Source organism: Leptodactylus fuscus, chromosome 8 (assembly GCF_031893055.1).
Source record: "Leptodactylus fuscus isolate aLepFus1 chromosome 8, aLepFus1.hap2, whole genome shotgun sequence".
NCBI classification, from domain to species: Eukaryota; Metazoa; Chordata; class Amphibia; order Anura; family Leptodactylidae; genus Leptodactylus; species Leptodactylus fuscus.
The window spans coordinates 96,392,885-96,415,835 of record NC_134272.1 but is presented as its reverse complement, the minus strand read 5'-3'; the positions used below and the strand labels follow the sequence as shown (position 1 = coordinate 96,415,835).

At 42.3% G+C, this 22,951-nt stretch overlaps 1 protein-coding gene across 6 annotated transcripts in view; it reads right to left on the bottom strand.

Annotated features, from left to right (window-relative positions):
• The window catches only part of KALRN (kalirin RhoGEF kinase), a 311,247-nt gene that overhangs the window by 182,352 nt on the left and 105,944 nt on the right, over window positions 1–22,951 (bottom strand). For all 6 annotated transcript variants that reach the window (XM_075284733.1, XM_075284737.1, XM_075284732.1 and 3 more), the window contains exons 6-7: window positions 8,952–9,074; window positions 1,485–1,676 (exon numbers count right to left, since the gene is read on the bottom strand). In XM_075284733.1, coding sequence (XP_075140834.1) covers window positions 1,485–1,676; window positions 8,952–9,074 — 315 coding nt within the window. The remainder of the gene's footprint in view (window positions 1–1,484; window positions 1,677–8,951; window positions 9,075–22,951) is intronic.

Sequence of the window (22,951 nt, the reverse complement as noted above, 5' to 3'; positions counted from 1 at the left end):
CTATAATACACAGAGGGGTCCTGTAATATCCTATAGTACACAGAGGAGTCCTGTAATATCCTATAATACACAGAGGAGTCCTGTAATATCCTATAATACACAGAGGAGTCCTGTAATATCCTATAATACACAGAGGAGTCCTGTAATATCCTATAGTACACAGAGGAGTCCTGTAATATCCTATAATACACAGAGGGGTCCTGTAATATCCTATAATACACAGAGGGGTCCTGTAATATCCTATAGTACACAGAGGAGTCCTGTAATATCCTATAGTACACAGAGGAGTCCTGTAATATTCTATGATACACAGAGGAGTCCTGTAATATCCTATAATACACAGAGGAGTCCTGTAATATCCTATAATACACAGAGGAGTCCTGTAATATCCTATAATACACAGAGGAGTCCTGTAATATCCTATAATACACAGAGGAGTCCTGTAATATCTTATAATACACAGAGGAGTCCTGTAATATCCTATAATACACAGAGGAGTCCTGTAATATCCTATAGTACACATAGGAGTCCTGTAATATCCTATAATACACAGAGGAGTCCTGTAATATCCTATAATACACAGAGGAGTCCTGTAATATCCTATAATACACAGAGGAGTCCTGTAATATCATATAATACACAGAGGAGTCCTGTAATATCCTATAATACACAGAGGAGTCCTGTAATATCCTATAATACACAGAGGAGTCCTGTAATATCCTATAATACACAGAGGAGTCCTGTAATATCCTATAATACACAGAGGAGTCCTGTAATATCCTATAATACACAGAGGAGTCCTGTAATATCCTATAATACACAGAGGGGTCCTGTAATATCCTATAATACACAGAGGGGTCCTGTAATATCCTACAATACACAGAGGAGTCCTGTAATATCCTATAGTACACATAGGAGTCCTGTAATATCCTATAATACACAGAGGAGTCCTGTAATATCCTATAATACACAGAGGAGTCCTGTAATATCCTATAATACACAGAGGAGTCCTGTAATATCCTATAGTACACATAGGAGTCCTGTAATATCCTATAATACACAGAGGAGTCCTGTAATATCCTATAATACACAGAGGAGTCCTGTAATATCCTATAATACACAGAGGAGTCCTGTAATATCCTATAATACACAGAGGAGTCCTGTAATATCCTATAATACACAGAGGAGTCCTGTAATATCCTATAGTACACAGAGGGGTCCTGTAATATCCTATAATACACAGAGGAGTCCTGTAATATCCTATAATACACAGAGGAGTCCTGTAATATCCTATAATACACAGAGGAGTCCTGTAATATCCTATAATACACAGAGGAGTCCTGTAATATCCTATAGTACACATAGGAGTCCTGTAATATCCTATAATACACAGAGGAGTCCTGTAATATCCTATAATACACAGAGGAGTCCTGTAATATCCTATAATACACAGGACTCCTGCAGCTTCGTCCTCCTCATTTCACCTGCTCAGCTTTCTGATGGAATACGGCAGACATGGCCAGGATCGTGCTCCTCTCGTCCAGGGCTGCCGCAAAGCTCTTCCACTCCTGATCCAGCTGGGTGGAGATCTGCTTGATCTGCTGCGACGCGTAATGTCCGGCTTCAATGAGACGCGAGGCCACGGACATGATACGATTGATATTGACGTAGGCATTCTGCAAAGACAAGAAGGAAAGGGGAAAGTTACACCGCAGCTCTTACTGTGCAGCGAGATACCGGATGTTGTTCTCTGTTATCAGCCATTTCACTCCAGGGAGAGAGTGACTGTAGAGAACTTCAGTGGATGATAACAGGGAGCAATAGACCAGTAAGTGCAACTCTATGTATAACATCCATATGCACTCCAGTCACATTCAGAGCTGCATTCACCATGGACATGTCTTGCTCTACAAACACCTGATGCAATGTGAGAAGTAAGGTAAGATAACACCCCCCCCCCCCCCAAAATGCAAACCCTCCCCGGGCAGCATTGCATCATGGGAACACTGCCGCCACACATTTGGAATGAGCAGAATCGTGACTGCAGCTTTGGATGTGACTGTAATGTAACTGTAGTTATGGGTGTTCGGGGTATAAGACATAGCGTAACAGCAGATTAGTGCAGCAGCAGCTCTGGATGTGACTAGAGTGTAAAACATGATCCTACAACTAAACTGACTCCAGTCTTGCACATGACTAATATAAGACATAACGCAGCTCTGGATGTGACTAGATTATACTCACATGATATCAAGACATAAAACAGAATTCTGACTGTATCTGCGGACATGACGTCAAAGCAAAATTCAGCTTTGAATGTGATTGGAGTAAAACATAATGTCATAAAACAATAGTGACTGTGGCCCTGCATGCAACTGGAATATAACAGTGAACCTGTGAGCGCAGCTTTGTATGTGAGTGGAGTATTAGACATATTGTAACGCAGAAAGGGGAACCCCGCAGCCTGGAGAACTACAAGTGACCGCCCGCTCAGACTCCTCCATCCTTCATTACTTTCTCATTAGCGACTCGCACGCTATTCTCTTTAATAAAGCAGATTAATCAGGCCGAGCGCTGCTGCGTAATCCAATGAGAAGCCGCGTAATCTCATCCCCGACCAAAACACTTCACATCACTCGGCTGTCAGGGGCTGAGACGGACTGACAGAAAGCAGGACTAGCACTCCCAGCATCTTCACGCATGGCCTCATCCTATACAGTCATTCCGGCATGTTCTCGCCTCCTCCGTCTTATGGCCGCCCGCCGGTATGAGGCCACTTTAGTCCCCTGACTGTCCTGCAGACTCAACCCATAGTAACAACACCTCAGCTGCACAAAGTAACAGAAGTCAGACCCTCACACGACTCGCTCCGACTGGAACACAACCCAAGCTGCACCAAGTTGTGGAACTGCAAACTTATAACAGCTGAGAGTTTGGTACAATGTATGTAACCAATGCACATCTATCAATCCTGTTACAATGTGTCAGTGCAGGACGTGTATCTCACATGTAATTGTCTAGACAGGATACATTGTATCAAACCCTCCAGAAAATGCAGCGGCCCTGAGAATGGTAGTAATGACGTACAGAGTGTGAACACTGCCGAACTTTGTATAGCAATGATGTCGCAGTGCGGTGCAGATCTGTGGCGTCACCCACATGTAGTTTATTGTCAGCCTCCAGAGCAGCGCTCAGTGATGCCAGGACTTCTCTATCATTCATACTGACCCTGCATGGGTTAATAGAAGGACGGCTATAAATTACCCCTGGAATGAGCATTGTTTGGGCCCCCTGGGGCCCGCAACATTATCCCTAAAAGTCTTAGGCAGCAAGTTTACAGCTGTCCCGCCACGTGCAGGAGACGTTCCTGAAATCGCAGCCTCTCGGCGGGACGCTCCTGGCACTGGAATAGTAAAGCTGAGGATGGATTGCAGAGCGGGGACGGATTCTGGCTCCCCATATAAATCTGCACGCTCCGCTCCCCCGACGTCTTGTAGATAATTGTGAAAAGATGCGGCTTCATCAGGGCGGCAGACCAAACCGATTTGTCGACTCTCGCCAGAACGCAGCATTCCATAGAATCTCATTAGGGACCAAATGGGAAACCGCTGCGTCTGCTCAGCGCTGGAAATAGATCCGGAAAATCTAAATATAACCCAGGAATCCATCCAAAACATGCAACCTATTGCATATTACCCACAGAGCTGACACTCTAATTCAGGTTGACTGGTTGAGATAGGGACTCTATGGGTGCGACACTATGTGGCAGCTGAGGGAACCAAATCTAACTGAAGTCACAGCTGAGGGTTTGTTACAATGTAGAGTAAGATACACAGATACATGGTGGGCACCAGACTCTCTCCACTCCTGATCGTTACAATGTATCATTGTTGGTAAAACTGGATACAAATGTCACAAACCCTCAGCTGTAAGGCCCACTTCACATCTGCATTTGGTAAGTTCTCTTGGGGACTCCCAGAACAGAAACCTATACGCATTATAAAGCGGATACCTAAGAAACCACACAGATCCCATAGACTATAACGGGGTCCGTGTGGTTTCCGCTCGGTATAGGCACAGCAGATGTGGAGAGCACAGCGCTGCTAGCAGGACCTTTCTCTTCACATGTTTCATGCGGAAACCACACGGACCCCATTACAGTCTATGGTGTCCGTGTGGGTAATGTAGGTAATCGCTTTGTAATGAGCATAGGTTTCCCCAAGCGGACGCCCCAAACAGAAACACTGATGTGAACGGGCCTAAGATACAATAGGTTTGTACATAACATATATGATATCATGTTCTCCTCTCTCCTCCCCCTCAGGGATCAGGTGATGTATTTTACGAGATCTCCCGCCTCGCTACACGTCCAGCTCTGAATCCCCATTTATTCTCTGGGCCGACCTCGGCCTCTGCTCAATGCTCTAATTACTCATAAAGCAGCCCCATAAAACAGGACAGGGCTATAAAGAAGATGATACCACTGTTCTCAGACATCATCTGCTCCATCCTATACAGACAGAGCATGCTGGGAAATATAGTGCAAGCTTATAAGAATCCTAAGGCCTACCTGCAGTCCTATGTAACAGGAGAGATAACCTGCAGCCCTATGTAACAGGAGAGATAACCTGCAGTCCTATGTAACAGGAGAGATTACCTGCAGCCCTATGTAACAGGAGAGATAACCTGCAGCCCTATGTAACAGGAGAGATAACCTGCAGCCCTATGTAACAGGAGAGATAACCTGCAGTCCTATGTAACAGGAGAGATAGCCTGCAGTCGTATGTAACAGGAGCGATAACCTGCAGTCCCATGTAACAGGAGAGATAACCTGCAGCCCTATGTAACAGGAGAGATAACCTGCAGTCCCATGTAACAGGAGCGATAACCTGCAGTCCCATGTAACAGGAGAGATAGCCTGCAGCCCTATGTAACAGGAGAGATAACCTGCAGCCCTATGTAACAGGAGCGATAACCTGCAGCCCTATGTAACAGGAGAGATAACCTGCAGTCCTATGTAACAGGAGCAATAACCAGCAGCCCTATGTAACAGGAGAGATAACCTGCAGTCCTATGTAACAGGAGCGATAACCTGCAGCCCTATGTAACAGGAGAGATAACCTGCAGCCCTATGTAACAGGAGAGATAACCTGCAGCCCTATGTAAACAGGAGAGATAACCTGCAGTCCTATGTAACAGGAGCTATAACCTGCAGCCCTATGTAACAGGAGAGATAACCTGCAGCCCTATGTAACAGGAGAGATAACCTGCAGCCCTATGTAACAGGAGAGATAACCTGCAGCCCTATGTAACAGGAGTGATAACCTGCAGCCCTATGTAACAGGAGAGATAACCTGCAGTCCTATGTAACAGGAGAGATAACCTGCAGTCCTATGTAACAGGATCGATAACCAGCAGCCCTATGTAACAGGAGAGATAACCTGCAGTCCTATGTAACAGGAGCTATAACCAGCAGCCCTATGTAACAGGAGAGATAACCTGCAGTCCTATGTAACAGGAGTGATAACCTGCAGTCCTATGTAACAGGAGCTATAACCAGCAGCCCTATGTAACAGGAGAGATAACCTGCAGCCTATGTAACAGGAGAGATAACCTGCAGCCCTATGTAACAGGAGAGATAACCTGCAGCCCTATGTAACAGGAGTGATAACCTGCAGCCCTATGTAACAGGAGAGATAACCTGCAGTCCTATGTAACAGGAGCAGATAACCAGCAGCCCTATGTAACAGGAGTAACCTGAGCTATAACCAGCAGCCCTATGTAACAGGAGAGATAACCTGCAGCCCTATGTAACAGGAGAGATAACCTGCAGCCCTATGTAACAGGAGAGATAACCTGCAGCCCTATGTAACAGGAGAGATAACCTGCAGCCCTATGTAACAGGAGAACAGCAGCCTATAACAGAGAGATACCTGCAGTCCTATGTAACAGGAAGTCTAGTACAGAGATAACCTGCAGCCCTATGTAACAGGAGAGATAACCTGCAGTCCTATGTAACAGGAGCTATAACCAGCAGCCCTATGTAACAGGAGAGATAACATGCAGCCCTATGTAACAGGAGAGATAACCTGCAGCCCTATGTAACAGGAGATAGCATGTAACAGAGAGATACCTGCAGCCTGCTATGTACCCCTTACTGTTAACCTGCAGTCCTATGTAACAGGAGAGATACCTGCAGTCCTATGTACAGGAGCGATAACCTGCAGCCCTATGTAACACCACAGATAACACAGAGCATGCTGGGTAATACTTGAGCACACACTGGGGCAGATTACAATCACAATCCTTTATGTACACAGACACACTTGGCAGACGCAATACCTTCCCTTGTGCTCCGTCTACCTGGTGCACGCTGCTATTACATCTGGCGCACTTTATGGCTCTTTTCACAACAGACATATAAATGTGGCACACACACCCCCTCCATTGTTTGTGACCCTCAGTGTGAATATGGAGCATGTGGCGGCCGCAGCAATAAATCCAAGGTGAGGTCACGGACGAGGGTCCGCCATCCAGTAAACAGTTAATATTGCTGCAGAGATTTTTACAACAGTTTCCAGCTGAGTGAATATTTATACATGTAAATGACTTCAGTGCATGTAACACGGTCTGTGGGTAAAACCTCGACACGGGTCAGTCCACACGTAACGCTCGTTCATGCCCCTGGAGCAACCTTCATACAGGGTCATGGGAGAAAGATGGAGACAAAAGACCACACAGGCAAAGCGACCTCGAGCTCCTGTAAAACTGTGATACAGCTTCTCCCTCTACTACATGTCCTCCTGCTCTCTCACTGTCCACATTGTGTCCTCCTGCTCCTCACTGTCCACATTGTGTCCTCCTGCTCTCTCACTGTCCATGTTGTGTCCTCCTGCCCTCTCACTGTCCACGTTGTGTCCTCCTGCCCTCTCACTGTCCACGTTGTGTCCTCCTGCTCTCTCACTATCTACATTGTGTCCTCCTGCTCTCTTACTGTCCACGTTGTGTCCTTCTGCTCTCTCACTGTCCACGTTGTGTCCTCCTGCCCTCTCACTGTCCACGTTGTGCCCTCCTGCCCTCTCACTGTCCACGTTGTGTCCTCCTGCCCTCTCTCTGTCCACATTGTATCCTCCTGCTCTCTCACTGTCCACAACGTGTCCTCCTGCTCTCTCACTGTCCACATTGTGTCCTCCTGCTCTCTCACTGTCCACGTTGTGTCCTCCTGCTCTCTCACTGACCACGTTGTGTCCTCCTGCTCTCTCGCTATCTACATTGTGTCCTCCTGCTCTCTCACTAACCACGTTGTGTCCTCCTGCTCTCTCACTGACCACGTTGTGTCCTCCTGCTCGCTCACTGATCACGTTGTGTCCTCCTGCTCTCTCACTGACCATGTTGTGTCCTCCTGCCCTCTCACTGTCCACGTTGTGTCCTCCTGCTCTCTCACTGACCACGTTGTGTCCTCCTGCTCTCTCACTGTCCACGTTGTGTCCTCCTGCTCTCTCACTGTCCACGTTGTGTCCTCCTGCTCTCTCACTGACCATGTTGTGTCCTCCTGCCCTCTCACTGTCCACATTGTGTCCTCCTGCTCTCTCACTGTCCACGTTGTGTCCTCCTGCTCTCTCACTGTCCACGTTGTGTCCTCCTGCTCTCTCACTGACCACGTTGTGTCCTCCTGCTCTCTCGCTATCTACATTGTGTCCTCCTGCTCTCTCACTAACCACGTTGTGTCCTCCTGCTCTCTCACTGTCCACATTGTGTCCTCCTGCTCTCTCACTGACCACGTTGTGTCCTCCTGCTCTCTCACTGTCCACGTTGTGTCCTCCTGCTCTCTCACTGACCATATTGTGTCCTCCTGCTCTCTCGCTATCTACATTGTGTCCTCCTGCTCGCTCACTAACCACGTTATGTCCTCCTGCCCTCTCACTGACCATGTTGTGTCCTCCTTCTCTCTCACTGACCATGTTGTGTCCTCCTGCCCTCTCACTGTCCACGTTGAGTCCTCCTGCTCTCTCACTGACCATGTTGTGTCCTCCTTCTCTCTCACTGACCATGTTGTGTCCTCCTGCTCTCTCACTAACCACATTGTGTCCTCCTGCTCTCTCACTGATCACGTTGTGTCCTCCTGCTCTCTCACTGACCATGTTGTGTCCTCCTGCCCTCTCACTGTCCACGTTGTGTCCTCCTGCTCTCTCACTGTCCACGTTGTGTCCTCCTGCTCTCTCACTGTCCACGTTGTGTCCTCCTGCCCTCTCACTGACCATGTTGTGTCCTCCTGCTCTCTCGCTATCTACATTGTGTCCTCCTGCTCGCTCACTGTCCACGTTGTGTCCTCCTGCTCTCTCACTGTCCACGTTGTGTCCTCCTGCTCTCTCACTGACCACGTTGTGTCCTCCTGCTCTCTCGCTATCTACATTGTGTCCTCCTGCTCGCTCACTAACCACGTTGTGTCCTCCTTCTCTCTCACTGACCATGTTGTGTCCTCCTGCCCTCTCACTGACCATGTTGTGTCCTCCTGCCCTCTCACTGTCCACGTTGAGTCCTCCTGCTCTCTCACTGACCATGTTGTGTCCTCCTGCCCTCTCACTGACCATGTTGTGTCCTCCTGCTCTCTCACTGACCATGTTGTGTCCTCCTTCTCTCTCACTGACCATGTTGTGTCCTCCTGCTCTCTCACTGTCCACGTTGTGTCCTCCTGCTCTCTCACTGACCACGTTGTGTCCTCCTTCTCTCTCACTGACCATGTTGTGTCCTCCTGCCCTCTCACTGTCCACGTTGAGTCCTCCTGCTCTCTCACTGTCCACATTGTGTCCTCCTGCTCTCTCACCGTCCACATTGTGTCCTTCTGCATTCTTACACTAACATCTAAACACTTAAGGTTTGCTTGTTTTGTCCATGTGGTTTTACGTAAAGGTGCACTTTTGGGTTTATATCCTCGTATATCGGGGACTTACCATGGAATTCATGGCAAAGTGGTTGTGTTGGGTCTGCAGGTCGAGGGCGTGCTGGTAGCTCATTCCGATTTCCGTGTGACCCTGAAGGAAAACCTCCTTGTTGTGTGTAATCCAATCAAACATCTGCAAGAGACAGAAAGAAGGATGAGCAGACATGACACTGCAGGCACAAGAGTATGGCGGCTACGAGGTGGATGCGATATATCACCCTCTAGTCTGTGATGGGGGCAGGGGGCATGCAGACAACATCACATATGTATTATACATGTTACTACTTCTCTGCACACAGCTGCAGCCTCGTGCACATGACTGATAAGGTGGATGCAAGAGCTGAAGCCATTTCTGCACAGCTGTGGTACCAGAGGATCTCAGTAAGCTCTATGGTTATACCCCCTCCAGGGGGCAGCACAGCCCGCACAGGTACCAGTCTGTACTTCTCTCCCAATTGGCATCAGAGAGCTCAGAGTCACTCAGAGACTGTCCAAGACCGTCCACCTGGTGAATGTAACGCTGACATCTAAGTATCGGACACAGTCCATGTCTGACGCAGGTCTGTGGTGCAGGACACAATCTGACTTATACATCTGGGATTGTAAATCAATGATATGAATCTATAAGAGAGATGTCGCTTCACGTCCAGACTAAGGAATCTATTCTATTACCCCAATTCGCACCGCGGCAGAACCCGGCGCTGATTAAACCATTTACACGGATGTTATTAAACAAACAAAGTCTTCTTAATTTTCTGGACAACTGACTTGTGATGACGGGTCTAAAAAGAAGTGAATGTAACGCGTTTCTGACATAAAGACACCCAGGAAATGCGCAAGACGGCGAAATGCAGAAGATTGAACAAGGAGCATAGAGGAGACGAGGCCGATGCAACGCCAGCACCAGAACTGTAATCTATAACCTATGGGGTGAAACAAGAGCCAGTGAGCAGAGTATACACGGAAACGTGTGAGCGTGTGCACGAAATACAAGGTGCAAATGAGAGTCAGATATACAAGAAAATAAGAGGGAGCGCATAGTATATATTATATATACTATATACAGTGTGAGACTGATACTGAGAGAGCGTATAATATATATTATATATACTATATACAGTGTGAGACTGATACTGAGAGAGCGTATAATATATATTATATATACTATATACAGTGTGAGACTGATACTCAGAGAGCGTATAATATATATTATATATACTATATACAGTGTGAGACTGACACCGAGAGAGCGTATAATATGTATTATATATACTATATACAGTGTGTGACTGATACCGAGAGAGCGTATAATATATATTATATATACTATATACAGTGTGAGACTGACACCGAGAGAGCGTATAATATGTATTATATATACTATATACAGTGTGAGACTGACACTGAGAGAGCGTATAATATATATTATATATACTATATACAGTGTGAGACTGATACTGAGAGAGCGTATAATATACAGTGTGTAATAGAGACTACCCCACTAATATTATACATGTGACAGTATATATATATATATATATATATATATATATATATATATATAATCCTATCCTACTAATATTATCCATGTGACACTTTGGATGTTTGCTCCTCAATCACATAAACCACTGAGCGGATTTGGATGAGATTTGCCCCGTAGATACTCTGTAACCTGGAGTAACACATCGGCTACTTTGTATCTCGGTAAATGACATGGCTTCACTACTGTTCTGGATTTATGGTCACATACTATATTACATGTCCCATAGATACTCTGTAACCTGGAGTAACACATCGGCTACTTTGTATCCCGGTACATGACATGGCTTCACTACTGTTCTGGATTTATGGTCACATACTATATTACATGTCCCATAGATACTCTGTAACCTGGAGTAACACATCGGCTACTTTGTATCCCGGTACATGACATGGCTTCACTACTGTTCTGGATTTATGGTCACATACTATATTACATGTCCCATAGATACTCTGTAACCTGGAGTAACACATCGGCTACTTTGTATCCTGGTACATGACATGGCTTCACTACTGTTCTGGATTTATGGTCACATACTATATTACACTGCTCCTGCAGCCGCTTATCTCAGGTCCCAGGGCTGTTATCTCTCTATGTAACACTCAGCTAACCCTCAGTCCATTGTGTACAAGCATCTGCATATTATCTGATCTGCTCCGGGCAGTGCTGACACACTGGAGGGGAATCACCTTTACTCCACATTGGCAGATTGCTGATATTAAACATGGTGGGAAAAAGAAAATCTAATTTGTCACAAACACCGAGAGCTATGAAGGAGCCAGAAGTCACAGAGTTCTCCTCAAGCGGAGCTGACGGGAATCATCGGCGCCAACAACACGCTCATTATATGGCGTCCCAGCGAGCTGCTGAGGTGCCGGAACAATCACAGGTGCGGTGCAAGGAACAAGTTCAGCAGCAGGACAGCTAGAGAGCTGCTGAAACACCAGAGCAGGCAAACCATCGACGGCAGCAATTTGCAAAGAAAAAACACAGAAGTCTGACAATAAATGGCGTCACCCGAAGGCCAAAAAAAACAAATAAAACTGCCGGGGGATGGAAACTTTATAACACAAATATATACACTGCATAAATGAAACAATGTACCTGTAAATGAGAGGGAGTATATACTATACAGAGTGTGAGTGAGTATATACTATACAGAGTGAGAGTGAGTATATACTATACAGAGTGTGAGTGAGTATATACTATACAGAGAGTGAGTGAGTATATACAATACAGAGTGTGAGTGAGTATATACTATACAGAGAGTGAGTGAGTATATACTATACAGAGTGAGAGTGAGTATATACTATACAGAGTGTGAGTGAGTATATACTATACAGAGAGTGAGTGAGTATATACTATACAGAGTGTGAGTGAGTATATACTATACAGAGAGTGAGTGAGTATATACTATACAGAGTGTGAGTGAGTATATACTATACAGAGTGTGAGTGAGTATATACTATACAGAGTGAGAGTGAGTATATACTATACAGAGTGTGAGTGAGTATATACTATACAGAGAGTGAGTGAGTATATACTATACAGAGTGTGAGTGAGTATATACTATACAGAGAGTGAGTGAGTATATACTATACAGAGTGTGAGTGAGTATATACTATACAGAGTGTGAGTGAGTATATACTATACAGAGTGTGAGTGAGTATATACTATACAGAGTGTGAGTGAGTATATACTATACAGAGAGTGAGTGAGTATATACTATACAGAGTGTGAGTGAGTATATACTATACAGAGTGTGAGTGAGTATATACTATACAGAGTGTGAGTGAGTATATACTATACAGAGAGTGAGTGAGTATATACTATACAGAGTGTGAGTGAGTATATACTATACAGAGAGTGAGTGAGTATATACTATACAGAGTGTAAGTGAGTATATACTATACAGAGAGTGAGTGAGTATATACTATACAGAGAGTGAGTGAGTATATACTATACAGAGTGTGAGTGAGTATATACTATACAGAGAGTGAGTGAGTATATACTATACAGAGTGTGAGTGAGTATATACTATACAGAGTGTGAGTGAGTATATACTATACAGAGTGTGAGTGAGTATATACTATACAGAGTGTGAGTGAGTATATACTATACAGAGTGTGAGTGAGTATATACTATACAGAGAGTGAGTGAGTATATACTATACAGAGTGTGAGTGAGTATATACTATACAGAGAGTGAGTGAGTATATACTATACAGAGTGTGAGTGAGTATATACTATACAGAGAGTGAGTGAGTATATACTATACAGAGAGTGAGTGAGTATATACTATACAGAGTGTGAGTGAGTATATACTATACAGAGTGTAAGTGAGTATATACTATACAGAGTGTGAGTGAGTATATACTATACAGAGTGTGAGTGAGTATATACTATACAGAGAGTGAGTGAGTATATACTATACAGAGTGTGAGTGAGTATATACTATACAGAGTGTGAGTGAGTATATACTATACAGAGTGTGAGTGAGTATATACTATACAGAGTGTGAGTGAGTATATACTATACAGAGTGTGAGTGAGTATATACTATACAGAGTGTGAGTGAGTATATACTATACAGAGAGTGAGTGAGTATATACTATACAGAGAGTGAGTGAGTATATACTATACAGAGTGTGAGTGAGTATATACTATACAGAGTGTGAGTGAGTATATACTATACAGAGTGTGAGTGAGTATATACTATACAGAGTGTGAGTGAGTATATACTATACAGAGTGTGAGTGAGTATATACTATACAGAGTGTGAGTGAGTATATACTATACAGAGTGTGAGTGAGTATATACTATACAGAGTGTGAGTGAGTATATACTATACAGAGTGTGAGTGAGTATATACTATACAGAGAGTGAGTGAGTATATACTATACAGAGAGTGAGTGAGTATATACTATACAGAGTGTGAGTGAGTATATACTATACAGAGAGTGAGTGAGTATATACTATACAGAGTGTGAGTGAGTATATACTATACAGAGTGTGAGTGAGTATATACTATACAGAGAGTGAGTGAGTATATACTATACAGAGTGTGAGTGAGTATATACTATACAGAGTGTGAGTGAGTATATACTATACAGAGTGTGAGTGAGTATATACTATACAGAGAGTGAGTGAGTATATACTATACAGAGAGTGAGTGAGTATATACTATACAGAGAGTGAGTGAGTATATACTATACAGAGAGTGAGTGAGTATATACTATACAGAGTGTGAGTGAGTATATACTATACAGAGTGTGAGTGAGTATATACTATACAGAGTGTGAGTGAGTATATACTATACAGAGTGTGAGTATATACTATACAGAGTGTGAGTGAGTATATACTATACAGAGAGTGAGTGAGTATATACTATACAGAGTGTGAGTGAGTATATACTATACAGAGTGTGAGTGAGTATATACTATACAGAGAGTGAGTGAGTATATACTATACAGAGAGTGAGTATATACTATACAGAGTGTGAGTGAGTATATACTATACAGAGAGTGAGTGAGTATATACTATACAGAGTGTGAGTGAGTATATACTATACAGAGTGTGAGTGAGTATATACTATACAGAGTGTGAGTGAGTATATACTATACAGAGTGTGAGTGAGTATATACTATACAGAGAGTGAGTGAGTATATACTATACAGAGAGTGAGTGAGTATATACTATACAGAGTGTGAGTGAGTATATACTATACAGAGAGTGAGTGAGTATATACTATACAGAGTGTGAGTGAGTATATACTATACAGAGTGTGAGTGAGTATATACTATACAGAGAGTGAGTGAGTATATACTATACAGAGTGTGAGTGAGTATATACTATACAGAGTGTGAGTGAGTATATACTATACAGAGTGTGAGTGAGTATATACTATACAGAGAGTGAGTGAGTATATACTATACAGAGAGTGAGTGAGTATATACTATACAGAGAGTGAGTGAGTATATACTATACAGAGAGTGAGTGAGTATATACTATACAGAGTGTGAGTGAGTATATACTATACAGAGTGTGAGTGAGTATATACTATACAGAGTGTGAGTGAGTATATACTATACAGAGTGTGAGTATATACTATACAGAGTGTGAGTGAGTATATACTATACAGAGAGTGAGTGAGTATATACTATACAGAGTGTGAGTGAGTATATACTATACAGAGTGTGAGTGAGTATATACTATACAGAGAGTGAGTGAGTATATACTATACAGAGAGTGAGTATATACTATACAGAGTGTGAGTGAGTATATACTATACAGAGAGTGAGTGAGTATATACTATACAGAGTGTGAGTGAGTATATACTATACAGAGAGTGAGTGAGTATATACTATACAGAGAGTGAGTGAGTATATACTATACAGAGAGTGAGTGAGTGAGTATATACTATACACAGTGTGAGTGAGTATATACTATACAGAGTGTGAGTGAGTATATACTATACACAGTGTGAGTGAGTATATACTATACAGAGAGTGAGTGAGTATATACTATACAGAGTGTGAGTGAGTATATACTATACACAGTGTGAGTGAGTATATACTATACAGAGAGTGAGTGAGTATATACTATACAGAGAGTGAGTGAGTATATACTATACAGAGTGTGAGTGAGTATATACTATACAGAGAGTGAGTGAGTATATACTATACAGAGTGTGAGTGAGTATATACTATACAGAGTGTGAGTGAGTATATACTATACAGAGAGTGAGTGAGTATATACTATACAGAGTGTGAGTGAGTATATACTATACAGAGAGTGAGTGAGTATATACTATACAGAGAGTGAGTGAGTATATACTATACAGAGTGTGAGTGAGTATATACTATACAGAGTGTGAGTGAGTATATACTATACAGAGTGTGAGTGAGTATATACTATACAGAGTGTGAGTGAGTATATACTATACAGAGAGTGAGTGAGTATATACTATACAGAGTGTGAGTGAGTATATACTATACAGAGTGTGAGTGAGTATATACTATACAGAGAGTGAGTGAGTATATACTATACAGAGAGTGAGTGAGTATATACTATACAGAGAGTGAGTATATACTATACAGAGAGTGAGTATATACTATACAGAGTGTGAGTGAGTATATACTATACAGAGAGTGAGTGAGTATATACTATACAGAGTGTGAGTGAGTATATACTATACAGAGTGTGAGTGAGTATATACTATACAGAGTGTGAGTGAGTATATACTATACAGAGTGTGAGTGAGTATATACTATACAGAGAGTGAGTGAGTATATACTATACAGAGAGTGAGTGAGTATATACTATACAGAGTGTGAGTGAGTATATACTATACAGAGAGTGAGTGAGTATATACTATACAGAGTGTGAGTGAGTATATACTATACAGAGTGTGAGTGAGTATATACTATACAGAGAGTGAGTGAGTATATACTATACAGAGTGTGAGTGAGTATATACTATACAGAGTGTGAGTGAGTATATACTATACAGAGTGTGAGTGAGTATATACTATACAGAGAGTGAGTGAGTATATACTATACAGAGAGTGAGTGAGTATATACTATACAGAGAGTGAGTGAGTATATACTATACAGAGAGTGAGTGAGTATATACTATACAGAGTGTGAGTGAGTATATACTATACAGAGTGTGAGTGAGTATATACTATACAGAGTGTGAGTGAGTATATACTATACAGAGTGTGAGTATATACTATACAGAGTGTGAGTGAGTATATACTATACAGAGAGTGAGTGAGTATATACTATACAGAGTGTGAGTGAGTATATACTATACAGAGTGTGAGTGAGTATATACTATACAGAGAGTGAGTGAGTATATACTATACAGAGAGTGAGTATATACTATACAGAGTGTGAGTGAGTATATACTATACAGAGAGTGAGTGAGTATATACTATACAGAGTGTGAGTGAGTATATACTATACAGAGAGTGAGTGAGTATATACTATACAGAGAGTGAGTGAGTATATACTATACAGAGAGTGAGTGAGTGAGTATATACTATACACAGTGTGAGTGAGTATATACTATACAGAGTGTGAGTGAGTATATACTATACACAGTGTGAGTGAGTATATACTATACAGAGAGTGAGTGAGTATATACTATACAGAGTGTGAGTGAGTATATACTATACACAGTGTGAGTGAGTATATACTATACAGAGAGTGAGTGAGTATATACTATACAGAGAGTGAGTGAGTATATACTATACAGAGTGTGAGTGAGTATATACTATACAGAGAGTGAGTGAGTATATACTATACAGAGTGTGAGTGAGTATATACTATACAGAGTGTGAGTGAGTATATACTATACAGAGAGTGAGTGAGTATATACTATACAGAGTGTGAGTGAGTATATACTATACAGAGAGTGAGTGAGTATATACTATACAGAGAGTGAGTGAGTATATACTATACAGAGTGTGAGTGAGTATATACTATACAGAGTGTGAGTGAGTATATACTATACAGAGTGTGAGTGAGTATATACTATACAGAGTGTGAGTGAGTATATACTATACAGAGAGTGAGTGAGTATATACTATACAGAGTGTGAGTGAGTATATACTATACAGAGTGTGAGTGAGTATATACTATACAGAGAGTGAGTGAGTATATACTATACAGAGGTGAGTGAGTATATACTATACAGAGTGTGAGTGAGTATATACTATACAGAGTGTGAGTGAGTATATACTATACAGAGAGTGAGTGAGTATATACTATACAGAGTGTGAGTGAGTATATACTATACAGAGAGTGAGTGAGTATATACTATACAGAGTGTGAGTGAGTATATACTATACAGAGTGTGAGTGAGTATATACTATACAGAGTGTGAGTGAGTATATACTATACAGAGTGTGAGTGAGTATATACTATACAGAGTGTGAGTGAGTATATACTATACAGAGTGTGAGTGAGTATATACTATACAGAGTGTGAGTGAGTATATACTATACAGAGAGTGAGTGAGTATATACTATACAGAGTGTGAGTGAGTATATACTATACAGAGTGTGAGTGAGTATATACTATACAGAGTGTGAGTGAGTATATACTATACAGAGTGTGAGTGAGTATATACTATACAGAGAGTGAGTGAGTATATACTATACAGAGTGTGAGTGAGTATATACTATACAGAGAGTGAGTGAGTATATACTATACAGAGAGTGAGTGAGTATATACTATACAGAGTGTGAGTGAGTATATACTATACAGAGTGTGAGTGAGTATATACTATACAGAGTGTGAGTGAGTATATACTATACAGAGTGTGAGTGAGTATATACTATACAGAGTGTGAGTGAGTATATACTATACAGAGAGTGAGTGAGTATATACTATACAGAGTGTGAGTGAGTATATACTATACAGAGAGTGAGTGAGTATATACTATACAGAGTGTAAGTGAGTATATACTATACAGAGTGTGAGTGAGTATATACTATACAGAGAGTGAGTGAGTATATACTATACAGAGTGTGAGTGAGTATATACTATACACAGTGTGAGTGAGTATATACTATACAGAGTGTGAGTGAGTATATACTATACAGAGTGTGAGTGAGTATATACTATACAGAGTGTGAGTGAGTATATACTATACAGAGTGTGAGTGAGTATATACTATACAGAGAGTGAGTGAGTATATACTATACAGAGTGTGAGTGAGTATATACTATACAGAGAGTGAGTGAGTATATACTATACAGAGAGTGAGTGAGTATATACTATACAGAGTGTGAGTGAGTATATACTATACAGAGTGTGAGTGAGTATATACTATACAGAGAGTGAGTGAGTATATACTATACAGAGAGTGAGTGAGTATATACTATACAGAGAGTGAGTGAGTATATACTATACAGAGAGTGAGTGAGTATATACTATACAGAGAGTGAGTGAGTATATACTATACAGAGTGTGAGTGAGTATATACTATACAGAGTGTGAGTGAGTATATACTATACAGAGTGTGAGTGAGTATATACTATACAGAGAGTGAGTGAGTATATACTATACAGAGTGTGAGTGAGTATATACTATACAGAGAGTGAGTGAGTATATACTATACAGAGTGTGAGTGAGTATATACTATACAGAGTGTGAGTGAGTATATACTATACAGAGTGTGAGTGAGTATATACTATACAGAGAGTGAGTGAGTATATACTATACAGAGTGTGAGTGAGTATATACTATACAGAGAGTGAGTGAGTATATACTATACAGAGTGTGAGTGAGTATATACTATACAGAGTGTGAGTGAGTATATACTATACAGAGAGTGAGTGAGTATATACTATACAGAGTGTGAGTGAGTATATACTATACAGAGAGTGAGTGAGTATATACTATACAGAGAGTGAGTGAGTATATACTATACAGAGTGTGAGTGAGTATATACTATACACAGTGTGAGTGAGTATATACTATACAGCGTGTAAGTGAGAGCGAGCGTATAACAACCATCACATACAGCGTGTATACTATACAGTGTATATACCGTACTATACAGTGCGACACCGGACTCGTCACATGAAGAGACTCAGGAATATTTGGGGGAAGAAGTAAATACATAGTAAGCTCTGCGCCCGCACATGATGGATATTTTGATGGATTTTGGTGCAGATTTCCCTGGGATATAGCGCAGATCTCACACTACAGTCAGACGCTGTTCACACTCTGCTCAGGTTCTCTCACGGACGACATTTCTTCCATTCTCAGGCATTGCCGATTCTCTGCAGCACATCACACCACATGTGCAGTTATCTGCTCCATCACTAGGGCCGTCATATTCGTGAGAAGGACTCAGGGAAGGCAGTGCAGGAATGTGGGGCCCCCGGGGACCCCCCAACACCCGCTGCACTGACTGACCGACTCATATGACTCTACAATAACTCAATTCCTGCTCAAGAAGATGCCAAGAAAGGCGGCAAAACCCCGAGGAGAACCCCAAGACCACTGATATATAGTACCAGAGATCTGAACATAGCAGCAGAGGTCCTGCAGAGCATTGCACAGTCTGATCTATAAGCAGAGTCCTGAAGAGCATTGCACAGTCTTATCTATGAGCAGAGTCCTGCAGAGCATTGCACAGTCTGATCTATAAGCAGAGTCCTGAAGAGCATTGCACAGTCTTATCTATGAGCAGAGTCCTGCAGAGCATTGCACAGTCTGATCTATAAGCAGAGTCCTGCAGAGCATTGCACAGTCTTATCTATGAGCAGAGTCCTGCAGAGCATTGCACAGTCTTATCTATGAGCAGAGTCCTGCAGAGCATTGCACAGTCTGATCTATAAGCAGAGTCCTGCAGAGCATTGCACAGTCTTATCTATAAGCAGAGTCCTGCAGAGCATTGCACAGTCTAATCTATGAGCAGAGTCCTGCAGAGCATTGCACAGTCTTATCTATGAGCAGAGTCCTGCAGAGCATTGCACATTGTTATCTATAAGCAGAGTCCTGCAGAGCATTGCACAGTCTTATCTATGAGCAGAGTCTTGCAGAGCATAGCAGTGTTATCTATAAGCAGAGTCCTGCAGAGCATTGCACAGTGTTATCTATAAGCAGAGTCCTGAAGAGCATTGCACATTGTTATCTATAAGCAGAGTCCTGCAGAGCATTGCACAGTGTTATCTATAAGCAGAGTCCTGCAGAGCATTGCACAGTGTTATCTATGAGCAGAGTCCTGCAGACCATTGCACAGTGTTATCTACAAGAAGAGTCCTGCAGAGCATTGCACAGTCTTATATATGAGCAGAGTCCTGCAGAGCATTGCACAGTCTTATCTATGAGCAGAGTCTTGCAGAGCATAGCAGTGTTATCTATAAGCAGAGTCCTGCAGAGCATTGCACAGTGTTATCTATAAGCAGAGTCCTGCAGAGCATTGCACAGTCTTATCTATGAGCAGAGTCTTGCAGAGCATTGCACAGTCTTATCTATGAGCAGAGTCTTGCAGAGCATAGCAGTGTTATCTATAAGCAGAGTCCTGCAGAGCATTGCACAGTGTTATCTATAAGCAGAGTCCTGCAGAGCATTGCACAGTGTTATCTATGAGCAGAGTCCTGCAGACCATTGCACAGTGTTATCTACAAGCAGAGTCCTGCAGAGCATTGCACAGTCTTATATATGAGCAGAGTCCTGCAGAGCATTGCACAGTCTTATCTATGAGCAGAGTCTTGCAGAGCATTGCACAGTCTTATCTATGAGCAGAGTCTTGCAGAGCATAGCAGTGTTATCTATAAGCAGAGTCCTGCAGAGCATTGCACAGTGTTATCTATAAGCAGAGTCCTGCAGAGCATTGCGCAGTGTTGTCAGTGCCCTGCAGACCATTACATAACGGGATGTGTTGCGGCTCCTGTTACCTTCTATCATACACAGTGTTACATTCCCGCAGTATCCGTTGTTGCGCCATAAGTCACTTCTGTACATAGCGAATATCTCAGCGCCTTGTAAATATTTCATAGAGATGCTCTAAGAGGTGACAACACCCCGCGGACCTGCCGGTGCGGCCGCCTCCCCATCACACGCACCGCAGCCAATCACCTCCTCACCCGCAGCGTTTGTAGCTTCAGCACAGAACACAGAAGGCACCAGAAAATACTGTATGTCTCCAGGGCTCGCGGACGCCAGAACTAAACGCCATTAATACAGGCGCAAACTGAACGTCGGTGCAAACGGATCCCGGGGAGAAATGTGAAAAGTGCAAAATATTATACAAGAAACTGCGGCGGAGGCGAAAGAAAAAGCAATGCAAAATATAGCAGAGTGGTCAAACATGACGAAGAGGAGGAAGGGCCGAGGACCGAGGAAACCGAAAACCAACGTACTGCAGAGGATAGAACAACCGGCAGTCCTATGTAACACCACAGATAACACAGTGATAACTCTCTATATACAGGTAATGTAGTAGATGTCACCGGCAGTCCTATGTAACACCACAGATAACACAGTGATAGCTCTCTATATACAGGTAATGTAGTAGATGTCACCGGCAGTCCCATGTAACACCACAGATAACACAGTGATAGCTCTCTATATACAGGTAATGTAGTAGATGTCACCGGCAGTCCTATGTAACACCACAGATAACACAGTGATAACTCTCTATATACAGGTAATGTAGTAGATGTCACCGGCAGTCCTATGTAACACCACAGATAACACAGTGATAACTCTCTATATACAGGTAATGTAGTAGATGTCACCGGCAGTCCCATGTAACACCACAGATAACACAGTGATAGCTCTCTATATACAGGTAATGTAGTAGATGTCACCGGCAGTCCTATGTAACACCACAGATAACACAGTGATAACTCTCTATATACAGGTAATGTAGTAGATGTCACCGGCAGTCCTATGTAACACCACAGATAACACAGTGATAACTCTCTATATACAGGTAATGTAGTAGATGTCACCGGCAGTCCTATGTAACACCACAGATAACACAGTGATAACTCTCTATATACAGGTAATGTAGTAGATGTCACCGGCAGTCCTATGTAACACCACAGATAACACAGTGATAACTCTCTATATACAGGTAATGTAGTAGATGTCACCGGCAGTCCTATGTAACACCACAGATAACACAGTGATAACTCTCTATATACAGGTAATGTAGTAGATGTCACCGGCAGTCCTATGTAACACCACAGATAACACAGTGATAACTCTCTATATACAGGTAATGTAGTAGATGTCACCGGCAGTCCTATGTAACACCACAGATAACACAGTGATAACTCTCTATATACAGGTAATGTAGTAGATGTCACCGGCAGTCCTATGTAACACCACAGATAACACAGTGATAACTCTCTATATACAGGTAATGTAGTAGATGTCACCGGCAGTCCTATGTAACACCACAGATAACACAGTGATAACTCTCTATATACAGGTAATGTAGTAGATGTCACCGGCAGTCCTATGTAACACCACAGATAACACAGTGATAACTCTCTATATACAGGTAATGTAGTAGATGTCACCGGCAGTCCTATGTAACACCACAGATAACACAGTGATACTCTCTATATACAGGTAATGTAGTAGATGTCACCGGCAGTCCCTATGTAACACCACAGATAACACAGTGATAACTCTCTATATACAGGTAATGTAGTAGATGTCACCGGCAGTCCCTATGTAACACCACAGATAACACAGTGATAACTCTCTATATACAGGTAATGTAGTAGATGTCACCGGCAGTCCCTATGTAACACCACAGATAACACAGTGATAAGCTCTCTATATATCAGGTAATGTAGTAGATGTCACCGGCAGTCCCTATGTAACACCACAGATAACACAGTGATAACTCTCTATATACAGGTAATGTAGTAGATGTCACCGGCAGTCCTATGTAACACCACAGATAACACAGTGATAACTCTCTATATAAT